The sequence below is a fragment of the Apiospora phragmitis genome (assembly GCF_038363925.1).
Source record: "Apiospora phragmitis strain CBS 135458 chromosome Unknown utg000008l:1.0-3514335.0:1.0-3519231.0, whole genome shotgun sequence".
In the NCBI taxonomy this organism is placed as follows: Eukaryota; Fungi; Ascomycota; class Sordariomycetes; order Amphisphaeriales; family Apiosporaceae; genus Apiospora; species Apiospora phragmitis.
Window position 1 is genome coordinate 2,429,923 of NW_027117407.1, and position 19,073 is coordinate 2,448,995.

Here is a 19,073-nt window from a genome sequence, read left to right on the forward strand (position 1 = left end):
CTTGAGAAGAACTGTCGTAACTCCCAAGGTTTGAAGGCGAGTATGTTCGATTCCACTGCCCTGGGCGTTGTTAATCGTACAACTGCATGTGTATTTTAATGGTTTAATGGGAAAACCGCGACGACGCGTCTAGATAAGTAGAAGACGCGTTAAGAGACCCACATCAATCAAATGGGTACAAGTATAGCGCCCGGCCAAAGTACCAAATCCCCCAAGGCGGTACCTACCTTAGGGCGTTAGGGGGGGTTTTAAAGTCCGTCTTGTGACTGACTTGGCCGATGAAAACGGATTAGTAACGGTTTTAAGTAATAGAGTACGTTTTTTTATTTAAATATTATTTTATATATATATTTAAAAAGCTTTTTATTAATTATATAAATAGTTAATATAATAAACTTATATTAAAAACTTAAATTAAAAAATTAAAATAGATTTATTTTAATTAAACTTTATTTAAAAAAAACTTTTAATTTTACTTTTAATTTTAATTTTATAACTTTATTAATTAATTAATTTTTTTTAAACACTATTTTTAACTTATAATATTAATTTTTTTTTTTTAAATATTTAGTTTTTATTATTATTATTAATAATTAAAAAACGTAACGTAGTTTATTATTAAATTAATTATATTATTAAGTCGACCACTTTTTTTTAACTTATATAATTAAACTTTAACACGTAATATCTTTATAATTATAATATCGATTTAATTAAAAAAAGATCGTATTATTTTAATAATTTAAGCGACGCGAGAAGGTTTAAATTAAATTAGCTAAAGAGTTACTACAAAAGTGTACGACATCTCTTAAGCTACTTTAAACAACCAACTCCGCGGTATTAAACCTCGACGCGAAATCCGATATTTATAATATAAATTAAATTTAATTAAAAAAGATATATTTCGTTATTATATAATTAGTTTAAATACTTAAGGGATATCTCTTAATATTAATATTATAAGAAATATAGCTAATTTTTTCTTAAAGTCGCGCGACGGCGACCGCGTTAATAAACACTAAGTTAAACGCTTTATTAATTATAACCTAAACTTTAAGACTTAAATAAACCGTTGATACGATTACTAGAGGGTTTTTTATAAAGATATAGGTATTATTTCCGGCTAGTTCGCGCTAGTTGCGAATATTAAGACTAAATACGATATTTTAAATAAAGATGTATGAAATTTTAACGAGACTAGCTCTTAATTTTAATAAAATTTAATACGATTAAATATTATAATAAATATATATTATAAAATAATAATAGAAAAGAAAAGAATGTATAAAACTCGATACGATAATATATTTTAAATATTTATAACTTTTATTTTAAAAAAAAAAATTAAAAAAGGTATAATATTTCGATTTAATTTAATAATATAATTAAAACTTATTCTCGAAATAATATTATAATAACTTAAATTATTTATAAAATTTTAAACGTAACTCGACTTTATTAATTAACGTTTATAATTTTACTTATAATAATAATATTCGTGATATTATTAAATAATTATTTAAAAATAATATCACGATAATACTTAATACCTCGTATAACTACCTTAAATTAAAACTTGAAAAATAATACGAATTAAATAATACGAGTATATTAAAAACACATAATCTATACTGCTATAAACTATAGTCGACACTCGTAGGGTCAGCCCCTTATTAGGCTGCCTGCACGCGGCCTTCTTTTTAAGAGGAAAACATTATAAGAGTAACGAAATAAGCGTCTAAGTATATATTAAGGAGTGCATATTCTTGATTAATCTATCGTATATCGAAAAACATCGGGAAATTAATATTATACCCCTCTATGTCATATAATTAACTATCCGTGCCTTAGGTCGCGATTTCTTAGCCCTGCTATAATATTAATTAAAAATAATTAAAATAAAAAAAGAGGTTAATTATATATTAATAAAATAATATTAAACTTAAAGATTTAAAAGAGATTATTAAAGATTTAAATTAATTTAATAAATTCGAAGGGTATTAATAAAAAAGAGACTAAATATATAATAATAAACGTGTTTTATATATTTTATATAAACACTTTTTATTTTAATAATTAATTTAAATATTAACTTAACTTATTAATAAAGTAAATAACCTTAACGATTTTATTATATAAATATTTTTATTACTACATTATAAATTAATACTATTACTTATTATATTAATAAAGTATTCTCTTTATTATATGTTTAAATATTATTTCGTATTATTAATATAAACTTAAAAACATTTTACTAAGTTTTTTTAAAAACTTAAACAGCGTTTATTATAACGAATATTTAAAAAGAATATAAAATTAATTAATTAAAAGAGTTTTAATTAAACTATTTTATATAAAAATATTATAATATAAATAAAGTAAATTATTTAATAATAAACTATATTATTTATAAATTATATTAATAAAAAAAGGCTTAAATAATAAATAAGGTTTTTCTTTTTTCAACTTTTAAATTTAAAAATTAAAGTTTAATTTTATCTTAAAATTTATTATATTATAAATTCGTGAATTTAAAGTAAAATGCATTAAAAAACTATATTAAAAGTGAAAATAGATTTAAATAAAAGTCGAGCTCATAATTTAAAAATAGATTTCAAGCCATTTCCGTCTTGATCAGCGTACGGATTTTATTAAGGTACACGACCAAGGGACCGTATTCGTGCCAAAACGGTTTTGGCACTTGGTTTCCGTCACAGGACGGACTTCAAAACCCCCCCTGACGCGCTAAGGTACTGATCAATTGAAAGCCCGAGCTCGAGGTAGGTAAGTTATAGGTAAAGTACCGAGTCTAGCCGGACTGGGGCGAGCAACTTCCCCGGCTTTAGAGGCTCAGGCTAGGCATGTGTGCTGTAATGTGATCCGAAGTGAACTCCAACCCAGCCATCTAAACCTTCAACTTATAATCCGGCGAACGAAATACAGAATGGCGAATATCCTCATGAGAAAAAGTGCCTTGCAGCTCAAGAGCCAATTGAGGCTGTTCAGCTCTAAGTCCTCCAGGTATGCCGCTCAGGTCAATAAGCTCGGTGTTATTGGGGCGGGACAGATGGTGAGTTGACCTCGGCATGTGATTGGGAACCTCAAGTATATCAGAACACTTACCAATGCTTACAGGGCATGGGCATCGCGCTGGTAGCTGCTCAGAGGGCCGGGGTTCCAGTGACGCTTATAGATACGTCTCAAGCTTCCCTGGATAAGGGATTGGGCTTTGCCGGTAGGTGTCCCCTTGTTCCTCGGCTCGAGAGCCAGAACTAACTCCGGTGACAGAGAAGCTCCTAGCCAAAGATGTGTCTAACAGAGGATCTCACAGGAGCAAGCGGACAAGGCTCGCTCGCTGCTGACTTCTTCTACATCCATTGAAAACCTTTCCGAAGTCGATTTCGTCATTGAGGCAGTCCCAGAGATGCCCCAGCTCAAGTTCGACATCTTCAAGCAGCTCGCCGAGATCTGCCCTAAGCATGCCATTTTGGCGACTAACACTTCGTCCATCTCCATCACCAAAATCGCGGCCGCGACCACCAAGGACCCCAAGGACACGTCGGTCAGCTCCCGTGTCGTATCCACGCACTTCATGAACCCCGTGCCTGTGCAGAAGGGTGTTGAGATCATTAGCGGCCTACAGACGAGTGCCGAGACCTTGAACACCGCCGTAGAGTTCTGCAAGGCTATGGGCAAGATCCCCTCGGTGTCGGCCGATGCTCCGGGCTTCTTGGCTAACCGTATCCTCATGCCCTATATCAACGAGGCCGTCATCTGCCTCGAGACTGGTGTTGGTGACCGGGACTCTATCGACGCCATCATGAAGAACGGCACCAACGTGCCGATGGGGCCTCTGCAACTCGCCGACTTCATCGGCCTTGACACCTGCTTAGCCATCATGAAGGTTCTGCACCAGGAGACGGGTGATTCAAAGTACAGGCCGAGTGTGCTTCTGGGCAAGATGGTTGATGCTGGGTGGCTGGGAAAGAAGAGGGGCAAGGGTTTCTATGATTACTGAGGATTACCCAGGCGAGTTATGGCTGGTCTGATGTACGATTGAAGGTAAATCTATCCTTTCAGACAACTACGCTATCGTTTTGTCAATTTATGATATTCCGAACTTCTCTATGGTCCGGCCAATATAATTAATTCGAGGCTTGCATACTGGAAGGCCATATCACATCTCCTGGGGAAATTTATGCCACAAATATGTGACGCGTGGTCTCAAGAGCTGCTATATATCAATAACGTCGCTGTGTTCACTCTACTCCTATTCACGCAGGAACGAAGACAAGGCCCGATTCGCGAACCACGAACCCGTCACTACATGCGTAGCAAGCCGAAGTCTTGGTAACCATAGTATACATTATATCAGAACAGAAATGTTACTAGAGCGGTTTAGGCGCAGGGAGACAATAGCCTGTTATATCGCATTCACATGTTTGGCACAAGCAACAACACTTTGCGCCCCCCCCAATCAGCTGAGAAACAGTCATTCTCACTGGAATACCAGCGGTCTATACATTCGTCTATATCAAAAAGGGCGAAGGGACGAGATAAGCTGTAGCACCAATGGTGGTCATCGTCGTTTAGAGTTTGAATCCAAGCTAAACCAAGACCAATGAAATAGGTTCTGTCGTCACTCGTTGTCAACATGAGGCTCTGCCGCCCAATACACTATTCTCTTTAGGTTCGCGTCGAGAAACGAAGACATAGAATATATCTGATTGAGGGCTGAGTTACTTTGTCACTTTATAAATAACGTGTATATTGGGCAGACACGTCCTATGTACGTCAGGGTACTACCAGCAATGACACCTCTCGGCGATGAGGACCAGTGAGGACTCACATCTTGATGTGTCGTTCAGTCACTGATAGTCGGTACCTCTGATATGTCGGCTTTCAATAAGAAAAGAATCCTGTTGCAAGTTTCGGCCGGCTGAGTTCCACCGCATGCACTACTAGGTCGGGACTAGGTAGGGTAGCTGAGAGCTGTTTGCAGCACCGGCACCTATACTCGGGAATACTCACCCGCACCTTCAAGGATCAGGTGAGGATACTCTTCGTGCTCAAAAGCGATGCCACCCATTCGGAGACTTACGTGCCGCATGGCTTTTTTCCGCATGTCTGCCCCTTTCATTCCTAGATCCTGTGCCTACTGCTCTTTTCGACCAATATGAGTCAACGCCCACCGCTCTCGCTCTTGGGACTCAACTAGTAAGGAGAGGATGATGCGTACTCGGCTACCTATTATAGGGGAGATCAACAAACGGGTGTATGGCTTGGCTGTTTCATCACCGCAGCCAGGAAGTGTTATCAAGGGTATGTGCTGAAAGACTCCTGCTACTCGAGGCCAAGAACACCGGAGTATCACAGCATACAATATACGAGGCTTTGATAGCACAGCAGCGAAGGACTGCTGTTCCATTGACTAAAGCTCCCGGTAAGATGGGGCGGGTGTACGCACATCTGGCTGAGTCCCTGGGGGTAGAATGGTTCTCGTTGAAACCTACGGCAGGACCTCACGAATCAAGAACCAGCTTCTTCAATAGAAGGACGCTGTCAGCCAGGAGAGTGGCGGTTGTCAGCTATTTACCACCTCCTTTGTGTGTTCGTGTTAGTTGCTTAAACTTGGCGCTCTCTGGTCTGGGCAAGTGCGGCCGAGACAGATGACTGACGTTCTGGAGGACATGGGTTCGGTCGATGTCTTGCCGCCCAGAGATCGAGACGCGGCGGCGCTGAACAATCAGAAGCGAGCGAGCACGGCACAGTTCTTTGCAACGTTCAGTGCCTTAGATGAGCATGTCCGTCAGCAGCCACGATGACGCACCACAGAAAGGAGTAGGTCAATATAGTCATAACAGATTCTATCCAACACAGGGGGGTGGGGGAATAGTGGAAACCCCATGCGAGGAGCAGCCTAGGCGTGCCTGTGGGGATGATGAGCAAGAAACGTACTCTACAGGGCAAGGGGTCTTTATTTGATGGCGGGAATCCCAGACTGAGGGGAGCATGTGGATCGAGCTGCTGGGAGCAATGTTTCGAAGATCTTATTACCCGGTGGATAGCCCATACTCGGATCTCATAGTCGCGGGCAGAAAGGGAAGCATGTTGGGGATACTCGCTTGTAGCCACTTAGGCTTGGAAGTACAGAGAATCGGTATCTACAAAAACGTGTGTTGCTTAATTGCATATACGAGAGTGGGTGTGGGAGGCCCAGATCGAGATGACGCACTCATAGTATGTTGTGATAGAAGACTAATGCTGTCTCAGGGGGCGATTCAATATTGGGCAACCATCAAGATGTCTATCTCACTTGCGGCAATGGCCATGTATAGTCAGGCGAAGGGCATGTTGATGTTGCTATCAGCTTCGGGAGGGAGGGAGGCGGCCGTACCCTTGACGTCCTTGACGTCCTTGACGCCCTTTGCTTATTGCAGTATGGAAAGTGCCGCCGCCGTATGCACGATTCGCCGGAATCGAGCTCGCCACAGCGTGATAATCAGCGAGATAATCAGCGATACGATGGCCCGTGGCGTACGAGATCTCGCAGTCTGGGCGCCTCTTACAGGGACCAGGGAGTGATGCACCATGAAGTTAGCGAGCAGGACTTGGCGACGACAATAACTATAGCCTGATGAGACGGTAGGGGGAATGTAAGGACGTGTAGCGCAGCAGAAGACACCAGATGTTCGTATTGATACGGGCTGCGGGCTTGCTGGCTGGCAACTCGGCTCCCATGCATCATCAGCCTTGACCAAGTGGTGAAAGAAAGAGAGACATGCATTGGTGACACTGCTTACATCCCCTATCGTCAAGCTCAGGCGCATCTCGCTGATTCAGCCGCGTTATCAAAACCCGCACCACGGCAGTAGGCGCGCCGCGTGGGAATCTTTTTGTCGCTCATATATCCAGGTTTCAAATCGGCGTGACGCCGACGCGTGGATTTTTGCTACCATTGGTCGTCAACCCCAAGCCGGAAGCCATGTTTCGCTTCTCTGGCTTGCCGCGTGTCGAGGCTGGATTTTGCCGGAAATGCCAGCGCCTCGTAGATCCCCATTATGCCATGCTTATCAGAGGCCATTGCCTGCGTCGAAGCGTCGAGCCAACTCCATGAACGGAATCTCCATTGTCCGTTCTCGTGAGGGTTAGCATATCCACTGTAGCCTGGGTGGGATGCGTAGGCCGGGCGTAGCAGTCGACTATGCTTTCTTTTGATATGTAAACGTGTTTCACGTTTCACGGGCAAGGTGGACTGCAGGCTAGTCACGCCTACCAACTACTCGGAAGCTGGTCTTACCTGTATCAACACAGTGGGCTGTCAAACTTTGAAGCCAAAGCTTCCCTTTTCAAACAGACGCCGGCTAGGAGATGGATGGGCTGTCAAGTTCTTATCAGTATGCTTCGCACCATACTAGCACGCGCTGTGCAAAGTGAGGTGCCCCTCGGATGTTTGGTTTGCAATATATGTGAATCGCGTCAAGGCTGGTTAGGGGAGATGCGGAGGAAAGGGGATCGAGGATGATCCATGCCAGGGCAATATGAAAACGATTTCAACCCGGGCGGGCTCTATACGAACAGACCCCCTTGCTCCTCGAAATTGAAGGAACCAGTGCAGCCGGTAAGCCAGGCCTATGATGCATGCGCTTTGTAGGCCTCATCCGGGCGTCCGGGCTTCGCCCGGACAGCAGGCAGGTGATCTGGTGGGGGATGGGCCTCGTTTGCTCCATTTGCTCAACCTCAGCCCATCTTGTTCAGACCAATGTTTGATGCAGGGAAACAGGTGGACAGATCCCGACTCAGCCACACTGGGCCGTCGGTAAAAGATAGCTAGCTAGCTAGCTACCCGGCACCTAGAGAAGAGCTGGCAGCATACAATGAGATATCATTCATTGTCATAGCTATCTCGTGATACAAACAATGTCTATCGGCTCAGCGGGGTTGTTCACGACGACGGAGCGGCCACCGGTGAAGCATAATGGCCAATGGCACGCTAGATTAGGTAGGTTCGGTCTACGCAGGCCCTAGACAGATTCCATCTATTTGGAGAAAACCACGTAGCAAACAGTCGGGAGCGCCGAAGCGGGTCACGGGTTACAGCGAGGCCCATTGATCCCATCACCGGACCTCTTTACCGGCGTTATCCCATCCAGGCACCCCGTCCCCTTCGGCATCCACCAAGACTACCTAAGATAGAGGTAAAATCCATGTCATGCGATGCTGCGAGCACGTTTCAAACCCATCGTTGCAACTGCTCGCTAAGATGCTGTCATGGGGAACGATCGTCCTCCAAGGAATTGCGTGGTGCGCATTTCCAGATGATGGCTGGGCGAGACATACTCGCCAAAGCAAAAGACTCGCCTGGTCCATTCGCCTGCATATGCGAGATTGAGATCAATCCATGTGATCTGGTGTATAGACCAGGACACTACGATGTTGCGGGGCGCTTGCGGTGCAATCGAGCCACCCTCATTTTATACTCTCCAACCGGTGGCTCTGCAGCATCGGTCAAGGGGAAGGAAAAAGCAACATCGCAGCTATAACTGCCGCAATTAGCTGTAACCGCCGCTGTAGTTGTCTCCATTCCATGACAAAATCCGTCTCATCTTCTTTCAGACTTCAGCCGCAAGTTCCTCGTTTCAATTGCTCCGAGATCTGACGAATTCGACTGTAATTCATCCAATGTTCTTGCAACAAATAGATGGATAAATCAGGGTTTTACGCTCATCGTTTAGAATCGCTTTGCTCGACAGCTAAACATAAACGTGCAAGAAGTAGCGGAAGAAGAAAGGAAATGTAGAAAGAAAGAAAGAAACTATGGGAAAAACCAAGGCCAGCAATTGGTAGCACTTTGTAGTAATTGCTTTATACATACTCCGTAGTTTATCCTCCAATTAACACCGAGATGTGGCCCATCCTTCTCGATGGCACTGTATATTGATGACGGTCACTTGCAAAGAGGAAAACCACGCCCGACGACGTCGAATCGACGTACACTGTCATACAATACCCCACTACACTTTATCTCGGAAATCTTGATGCTACTGTGGTTTCGCTTTGGGAATGGTCGCGGTAGTTGCAAGGGGCACAAAGGACGCGGCGGCCACGGATCGGGCTGTAGCGTAGCGCCTCACGAATGTCCCAGCACAACAGCACGAACCGGCGGGCTTAGCCCACATGGGTGGATGGTGGTACGACCGACGGCTGGCTGGACTGAAAGGGAATGGCTGGACATGGGCAGATTCCAAATGTGATGGGATCCCCCTCCGCGCTCCCAAGCTTTCTATTTTGATTATCATGGTGACATCCCGAATCACATCAAAGAGATCAAAGCGGGCGCCGATAGTGGTGCGAAGATCCTGGGATTGTGGGTTCGAGGTGGGCAGGGAGAAATCATAGGATGCACGTATTATAGACACCGTACTCCGTATTGATACTGTAGCATTTACCTGCTCGGGGTGTGCTGATCATGGCCGTATCCTGGCATCAGATCTCGACGAACGGGGTGCCAGTCAAGGTGGAGTCGTGTGGGCTTGCTGCGGAATGGTACACAGGAACATGCTTTAGTCGCGAGTTTTGAATGGCCTGGGCTTGCTGATTCAGATTCAGATTTGGTGGATGGGGTGTGGTAGTCATCCCCAGCTGCTATCCTATCTATCTTACTTCGGAGAAACAAAACAGCTATAAACAAAAGAGAACATTGAAGCACGTACTCTTGAGGAAAGGCAGGTTGTCGCGTTGCCTCAGCCCTCCCACCAACAAACCACCAAGACTCCATCCATACGGTGCAGCGTACGAGTCTTTTCGAATTGGGAAGGCAGTTCCTGCTTGCCTGTTTCTAAATCTGGAAAACACCAAATGGTGAAACAAGCCCTTCCCGCTAGGATGGCCCTGCCACCGCGTGCCAACTTGCTTCCCCCTCCCAAGGGAAAATACCTGTTGGAATCACAACATGGATCGCCTGTGGGTTTTGGCCAATTTCCCATCCCGGATCTGAGGTTTTGCTGGGCCACCCGCCAGTGTCGCGAACTCCCTTCCTACTATCCGCCGAGGTGGGTAATGACAGCGAAGCCGCTGCTCCGCCTACCAGGTGGAAGGTGGGAGAAAAAAAGAGCGTGGGAGTTGTCGTGCATCTTTCAAGGCGAGATCCACTCTGATCCGTGCCATCGGGGTTAGAGAGCCCGGCCCCCGAGTGGCTTGCCTCCATCACGGCAGGCACGCCTCGTTTCCACGCTCCTTTAGGTAGTGGGTTAGCGCCGTCGCTGTTGTTCAAGGTTCGGTAGCTCTGTCACGCTGAATGAAGTCTGACCTCCAAGGATATGGTGAAGTGGCACAGCCAGTGGTACACAGCATTGCCTTTATTTCGAGCCGTCGGTCAAGTACCTTGTGTTGCCATCCAACATGGGGTGAGATGGGATGAGATGGGCGCAAACTTCAGTCGGATCCTTTAAGCTTCCCTGCAAAAGTACAAAAATATCCTCGCCGCCGGGAGGAGGTTATGCATACGCACTGGGACATGTCATTTCGACAGACACATGTCATTAGAGCTGGGATACCCGAAACCCAGGCCCTTTCCGATAATTACGGCTACCTGCTTACTGGCTTCTAGACCGTCGTCGCGGTACTCCTTGGACCGGGATACCAGCTGTTTTATGACACCTCGAACAAGTAGGTAGCCAGCCAGTTGGACCGCGCCGAAAACGCCACCGGGAGCATATAATATGAGAGAAACAATCTCGTGGGCCGCAAAGGCGCAGTTGACTTATTTCCGTGTGGCTTGTACGCTCACTGTCTGGAAATATGGAACGACATTCGTCAGCTATACCCCATACCGTGGAGCAGAAACAAGCTCGACGGAATTCAGCATTGTGTACTGGGCTGGATGCGACGAGGAAGTGATCGGGCAGGCACCGACGGCTTGGATATGCCAGACCTCAAGGTTCCAGCCGGCGCACGCGCACGTGCTGTGCGGTGTGTGCCTGAGCAACCGTATATCGAAGTCGGCTATACACGTATAGATATCTTATATACGAATACAGGCTCTTTTTGGATAGTTGCAGTAGTTAACACTCTCACTCCCACCCTGATGACTGCGCGTTGGAAGGCCCATCACTAGCTAGGTCGGACAAAGAAGGTGGACGGCACGATATGTATGACGGGCCGGAGTACGCATGTCGGTTTCTTTCCACGCACGCGAGCGAAAGTTTAGATTTTGGCCCTGAATCTGGCACTGATGGAAACGCTGAGAAGGATAGGCAATTGCTTGCATTGTTAGTATGCATCTATACTACAGCCAAGGCTGGTTTAACGGGCAACGATCGATCCGATCTGGATCAGCCAGAAAAACCTCTGAAGATGCACGCCGTTGCCCGACTCCGACTACATACATCCAAACAATTCTCTTTTCTCACTCTCCCACCCCCCCGGCCAATCCTCGCATGTACACAGTCTTGGGTTTAAAGCAGCAATTGTGTCATCCTCAGCCACCCGCGCTGCAAGACATCCTTGATTCACACCACACCTTACGGGTTGGTGGTGTATTCGGGTATAGTGTACTCTGCGATGGGGACATGTTCACACGGATATGCAGGTACAGCTACCCCGAGCCACCCGTCTCCAGATGGTGCAACAACCCCCCAAAACGATTGGTGGACGCAAACGGCAGCAGAATCTCGACCATAGGACCAACCGACGATGGGTATCGCTTGCTCGCTTCCCTTCAACGGTCGATGAAGAAGCAAATCCAGCAAGTACGCACATGTGTGTTTGTGTTGTCGGCCGCGTTGCATTGGCGTCCAGCCGTTGCCAACCGTTGCACTCTCGTTTCTTTTTCTCTTTGCTTCTTGCGATGCACCAACATTGCTTTTTGCTGCCCAGCGTGGCCCCATCTACGGTAGCAAGTTGCAAGGCAAGACCTACTTACAGTAACTAACTGCTGGCCTGGGCCAGCCCAAGCCTCGTAAAAGGCCGTGAGCATCCCAGCGGAAAGGAAATTGCTTCTGTCAAGAATAGGGACAATGCCATCTCCACCCGGCTTGAGTGAAAACATGTTCGAATGATAAGTTTAGACCGTTTGACAACCATCCTTGGCGTCATTTTCTCTCAAGCGTACCTGTGTGCGGATGGAGGGGAATCCCCGCTGCGCACCTCCTTTTATTTCTCTTTTTGGTTCCCAAGGAAGACGCGAGTCAACATAACATCATCAATCATCAGCGTCCTCTCACACAAAGTAAACCCCTGCAACAAACCCTGGTCGACGCCAAGGCCACGATGAAACCATGGGCTGTCAGTCACGCTGGAAGTTCTCCCAACTATACTCGAGGTACTCCATGCATTCATCTCGGGCTCGCCATCATTGAGCGCCAAATGACCACCGGACGCCCAGCCAGAGAAACACCCAAGGGCTATGGAGCTGTCCGAAGTTCTTCCTGTGAGCTTCTAGCGCTGCTGAGAGATACCGTTTCTCCGCCGTTAATATAGCTGAACCGAAGCTCCAAAACCCCCCTAGCCTGTCGGGCCCGCTCACGACACACCACAACTCCATCCACACGGCATTGATTGCACGCACATTAGCAGCATTGCATGAGGTATCTTCGTACCCGCCTAGGCTGGCGACTATGTAACGCATCATATCAGCCTGCGGCTTGTTCGGGGCAGATTTCCACCACCTATATTCTTCTACGGCTGGGGTTGATTTCGGAACGAAGATAGGCCCAGCAACAAGGCCGTCAGATCCTGAGCTTTAACCCCCAACCCTTACTCAAATCCTCGACTAGGATGTCTGGGAGGGTACGTATGTACATCTTACCATATCAAGATGTTGCTAAGGATTGACGCCAGGTTCCATTGCTGGCTACCTGAGATTCGTCAACATCGTGCGAAAATTCTTAATGCATAATTCTAAGCCGGCACCATGTTACTATTTTGGCAAAGACAGGCCAGTCGCGGTTCATGCGAAGGCTATAGAGTTCGTGAACTACTATTGTTAGCCTGCAGTGGATTGCCATGCCAGCACACAGCTGGTCTTCACACTCCCGGCATCGACACATTTCGGTCAGGTACGCGTCTAGCTAGCTGGCCCTGCCAAATGTCCACAAAGCAAGGAAGGGTACGTACATATCTTATACCGATGCCAGCACACAGGGATGCTCTTCCTATGATCTTAGCTTCCTTGTTTCTCCACCGACAAGGGGGTCGGACATCAGACCAGTATCCCTTGTCGATTACTTAGTCCACACCACTAACCATCTTCCTTGCCTACCATTTTCAGACAAATCACTCTCCAAGCAGACAGACTATGCACATCTGCCTACATACGAGACGCTGTGGTGGTCGCTATGTATCTTGATCGAAAGCGCCCTCCCCGCAGAATGAAGCGGCCACACCCACCCTGTATAATATGGCTTTCCTATTGGGCTGCGAGCTTACGACCCTTCACAACGGTTTCATGCGTTCATCCGCTGAATCCACGGCGCCCAAGTCTTATGAAGGACCAATGGGGACGTCAAGAATTATACCAGCCGAAGTACTTACCATTTCTACCATGTACTGCCTCCTTCTACCTAGCACTAAACGCGGCTCTCGCGCAAGCCGTCCGCTCAAAGACTGCTGCTGGAATCGCCGGACCTGGTCCACCACCAGCTCCACCGTACTTCCTAGATCTAGCAAGGTCGACTTGCGGGCCTTAGAAACAGGCGACTCTGTATAGCGGTTTCTAGAAGGCATTGCCAGAGCAAATGAAACATGGCAGCAGTAGTAGTCCGGTTGCCTGGAGAAGCCTCACCCTGCGCACATGGGTCAGTCCAGTCGAATCTCACAGCAGAAGTACGCTGCAGTCCAAGAGCTGGGGGGGGGCCGCCCTGGTATGAAGCTTTCCCTCCCTGGTCTGGGAGACTACCCTACCATGGCACGGCATTAGCCATTCAGCCGAGATACCAATGGTCAAGGTCCGCTGGTTATAGACAGTGCCGCTTCTGCTGTCGTCCACGACAGAAACGGGTGTGGCTCAGTAGTTACCGCGCAGAAGCATATACCCATTGCCGGATGTTGCCAGTTAAGGCACGGCTTTTGGTTCATTTGACGAAGCTTAAAACGTGCATAGAATCCCTTCCAATATCCCTACCGTAACCAGTCAGGTACCGTGCAAGGTTGCCCGCATCCACATCCACATCCTCACCATCGATCTCTGATCGCTACTACGAGTACAAGTATCCAGCGGGCTGCCCGTGCGGTCCTTGTCGTCCCTTTCGGGTCCAGCCAGAGCGTTTCTCCGTCCAGGATTCGCGGTTCTGTCCGGTATTAATTCCACCTCTTGTCACCCGTATGAGCAGGGATCTACCTGAAGGACTGCCTTGCTGCAAGTACGGATAACATCCAAACAACAGTACATGACTGGACCCATCAGTACTTGGGAACCTGAGGCGGTCGACCCCACTGGGCTGTCATACGACCCTCTTTGATTTATAGAGACCCTATTCCCATTCAAGGAAGCTCTCCCCAAGCTCGCATCCCACGACAATCTATACTCAGCTCTTCTCCAAGGACGATGCAGTGACAAGTGTCTAGTTAAGCACACGTCGAATCATCATTGACGACCCTATCAAGCCCAGCCTTGAACCTCGCTCGACTCTCATACATTCTCTGGCTACCATTTCGACAGGACACCCCGAAATCACCTGGCCTTATTCTTCGTGGCGATCAAAACTGGAACTCCTCGCTCTGGCAAGATAAGACGGTTGACCCGAAGTTGGATTGCAGAAAGGAATCGACCCCATCGATCTAACGGCAATAAACGTGCCTCTCGAACTCTCGACTATTGGGAAGAAAAAGACGGTGACAACTGCTTGGTCCTAAGTGTTCAGATTCTCCAAAGGTTCTCTCAACCTTTGCTCGCCGCTCGTTTATCATCTACGTTATTCCAACGTGGGCTCTACCATCACAGCCTTGATACGACATCCCGTTCGCTACAACACGGCACAGCTTCCACTCAACAGCTGCCTTGAGTCGAGTCGCTGGCCTTTCGCTCCTTGCATCTGCCAGATAATACGCCATTCCCTTCAAGACCTTCCCAATGCTTGTCACCAGACAAATTGACACGGAGCAAAGCCACTGGTCTAGCAAATACGGGGCCTTGTACACCAGCCCACGCATGTCGAATTTTGACAGTTCCTTGACCACACAGCCGGAGTGGCAGGGACACTACTCGTTCCCTCCCCCCGGGGAATCGAACCTTTTTGCGCAGCCTTTTGAGCAAGGCTCCGGTTCCAACAGCAATGAGACTGCTGCGCAACAGCAGCGTCCAGCGAGCTCCCAGACTGCCCTCTCCACGCAACCAGGCCAAGGAACGCCTGGATCTCCACATGGCCATGGTAGATCTCTAGATCCACTAGGGCTTAGAGCACCCAAGGTTGAATCGCCCACTCAAGAATCGCCTGACCCACGCATTGCCCCTACCTACAGGGTGAAGGCAGAATCAGCACGCGACGAAAGCACGGAGGCGTCTAGGCTAACACACGACTCTGCCCCTGCGAGTCCCTCCGCAGCCCAGGGACACGGTGCTGCAGAGGGAACAGGCGAGAACGATGTCCTTAGTCTGGGAAAGGAAGAGGACGACGATGTCCTAGATGACGATGAGATGATTGAGGGGGAAGGAGACCCCAACGCGCCACCACAGACTGCTGCTGAGCGCACAGCGGCTCGACGGAAGATGAAACGGTTCAGGTAATTCACCTACAATGCTCATTCGCCCCTGGTTCCTTTCTAACATCACTAGGCTTACACATCAACAAACACGGTTCCTCATGAGCGAATTCGCGAAGCAACCTCATCCTGATGCAGCACACCGCGAACGGCTATCCAGAGAAATCCCGGGGTTAAGCCCCCGGCAGGTCCAAGTCTGGTTCCAGAATCGGTAAGAGTTCTATCGGCTACCAGCCTAAGAGTATATCTTACTAACAAGTGGTATAGGCGGGCCAAAATCAAGCGTCTCACAGCCGATGACCGCGATCGAATGATCAAGATGCGGGCCGTCCCAGACGACTTCGACAATGTCCAGGCCCTCCACTCGCCGTATGGTGCGGTTCACACCCTCGGAACGCCGATGACCCCACCTGTGGATTTTGGCAACCCGGCATCGTACGCAGACCACATGATGCGGCCCCTGATGCTTGACACGATAAGGCGAAGCGACGCGGAAGAGCACATGTCCCCGACTGGCCTCAGCCCAGGCTTTGGGAGCTTGGGATTCGCATCTTCCGGGCCAATGGGTCATCCGGATATTCTTTCTCCTTTATCGCCGCCATCTACCGATCGGGGCGGTTACTATTCGAGCCACCTGGCTAGCCCCTTAAGCAGTGGTCCTCGGACATCCAACCCCTTTGCGCGACAAAACAGTCTCGACACTGGGATGCCGATGCCATCTTCTTCGAGACAGCCGATCAGACCACTGCAACCTTTGCAGTTGCGGGAGACCATGTCAAGATCTAGATCCGAGAATCTGCAATCACCCTTGAGGTCGAGCATGTCTTGGAAAGGCGATGCCATTGACTTCAATAACTACCAACCTGGTAGTAGTAGCCCTGTGGCTGGTAATCGTCACCAGTCTGTTTATCAGCCTGATCAGATGAGTGGCGGCGCCGGCAGCCCCATGGGTTACGACTCCAGTTCCTATTCCAGTAAGCAGACTACGGGTACGGTGACGACGGTATATTCAAAACAGGCTTACTAATAAGTGTCTATAGGCAACACTGTCCAGTCTCCCACTAGTCACATGGGCTATTCAAGTCTCCACAGCTCGACACTCCAGCCTCCCCCTCAAAGCCGCTCACGTCTCAGGGCTGCCTCGGCTACTCTTCCACTAGGACTTGACTTACGCACTCAATATCGCTCCGTCACCGGACTACAGCCCACGTCCATGACACCACGATCTGCGACAACAGCCCCATACGGCAACGCTTCTTCTTATACGACGAGCTTCCCCTCGGCTCCGCTGTCGGCGCCCATCGACTTCTCCCTCCCGCGAACACCAGGATCAAGGCCCGTCCACGACTACTCGATGCCGCAGATCAGTGCTCCCATCGCACCGCCGCATGACTTTTCGCAAGCCCTGCACGGGAGCATGACCAGCCCGACGTCCCGGACGCCGATGAGAGACTCTTTTGGAGGTGGTTCTCTGGCTGCTGGACAGGGACGTACCTCGAACGATCGAAACGACGACTACTCCCAGGATAGCTATGGCAGCTCTTCCTCGACATTGAAGCGGAAGCGGAGTCTGAGTATCTCTCAGGGCGGGCACGCTGGTCACGGCCCGCAACCGTATGGTCATTCGACCTGATTCTACTACGTCGGCTCCACAAAGTCGGTATACAATCCTGCCACGAACAACTACAAGGCGCCACAGCTTTAGACCACTTCTCACTTTTCCTTACTTCCCTCTATACGCAAAATACCCCTTTTCACTGCGTGTTTTGGTCTCTTCGAATTCTTGTGTTATTACATCTTTCTGTGCGCCTCATATCCCCTTTGTTCAGAACAGTCTTGTTTATCTATCTATCTTGCATCCATGGGTGCTTGCACAGACACGAATACGGGGTGGAAACCAATGTGGACGTCTCAAATTCTCGAGAATCTTGAGCTGGTGGATCACGAAGCGATATGTTTACGAATGTTTATTTTGGTTATATGGGCAACAAAAGGAGGGGGAAACTACGCTATTGGGAATTATCATTGGGTACGGCTATGTATGTACGGATGGACATGACGGGGATAAGGAAGGAGAGCTCTGGCTAGCGAGGCCAGGTGCCACCGAGGACGGGGCTAGAAAACCTTTTGCCTACCTGACATTTAGACGGGTGTATATAAATAAAGGCTCTGACAGACCACGGAAACCGCAGCCGCTTGATGATGGGCTTGCGTTGATGCGGTGTGGGATGAGCGGTTCTCGCGAAATGAGATTTGCGAATCCAGGAATTAGTATATATAAATCTATATTTCTAACTATATATATGCATCACATCTACGACTCCAGGGACCCTTTCTGGACGTGGTTTCCACTGTGCTGACATTGTTCGGATAGTACTAAGCTATGGTAGGTGTCTTCGTTTAAGCATCGATTCCTTCCCACGCCCCTATCTACTGCTCACACACCAAGATGACTTCTCCTGGAGGCTGGACCCAAAACCTCGCCACCCAGAAGAGGAACCGAGATTAGAGCTGGATACACTCTGGCACTTCCTTCCTTCCCTCAGCGGTGCTGACCATAGACATTCCGATATTGTTTCAGCAGTCTCAGACAGGCCTGGGAGGTTACTGGGACTACAAGCGAGTCTAAGCCAAGCGCTCGCTCGTGTCACGCACGCACGCACGATGATGACTCACCCACCATGTGGTTCGACGCCGAGAGATGCTTCCTGGGTGCAGTGAAGATCCGGTACTATCCAACCATAGGAAGAACAGGCAATGATAGGTAGGAAGTAATCTAGTGGGAAATCGTAATGTGTGCCCCCCTCACCCTTCCCAACGAACCCGTAGCATGCAAGCAACATGTCACTGTGGCGGTAACATTCATCTCAACAATAAATGGAGAAAACAAATACGAGCGGATCTCCCGGCTGCCACAGCCCAAACGCAACACACAAGTCATGCTCTCTCTCTCTCTCAACGGTAACGGGTCCAGGCATGGGCAAGTGATTGAGTTAGTAGCCCTTGGCCTCGGTCTCGACCATGGGCCACGATCCTGGGGTAAGCAGGGAGGGGGGTGTGCGCTTAGGCACAACAGCACGGCGAAAGAAAGATGACAAGTGCAGGTCGGGTAACACCCATCAGAGAGTCCTATATGCATGATGGGGGTTCAACCCAAAGAGGGCGGTTCAGGATCAAGCTTGAATTCCTCTCGTGCAACACAAGCACAGCATCGATGCCGTCGTGTTGTTGCACGCCTAAAGCTACGAGGCCTGGTCGGAATGGTCCTCTTACATGCCCACCCAAATATTAGCACAAGGCTGCTGCTTCTGCTGCTGCTGCTGCTAAGTACGTTTGTCGCAGAGTGAGCAATACAACAACCCATGCCCCCT

At 48.1% G+C, this 19,073-nt stretch overlaps 2 protein-coding genes across 2 annotated transcripts; both read left to right on the forward strand.

The window, feature by feature from the left end:
• Positions 1-2,947: 2,947 nt before the first annotated feature.
• PG994_009166 (3-hydroxyacyl-CoA dehydrogenase) lies at positions 2,948-4,021 on the forward strand (the record flags this gene model as incomplete). Its single annotated transcript, XM_066860575.1, has 3 exons — positions 2,948-3,073; positions 3,139-3,177; positions 3,323-4,021. The coding sequence occupies 3 exons, from the start codon at positions 2,948-2,950 to the stop codon at positions 4,019-4,021; spliced, it is 864 nt and encodes a 287-aa protein (XP_066714164.1).
• An 11,052-nt stretch (positions 4,022-15,073) lies between these two features.
• On the forward strand, positions 15,074-17,335 carry PG994_009167 (uncharacterized protein; the record flags this gene model as incomplete). Its single annotated transcript, XM_066860576.1, has 4 exons — positions 15,074-15,723; positions 15,776-15,913; positions 15,970-16,691; positions 16,743-17,335. 4 exons carry the CDS (start codon positions 15,074-15,076, stop codon positions 17,333-17,335), a joined length of 2,103 nt encoding a protein of 700 aa, XP_066714165.1.
• Between the last annotated feature and the right edge of the window lie 1,738 nt (positions 17,336-19,073).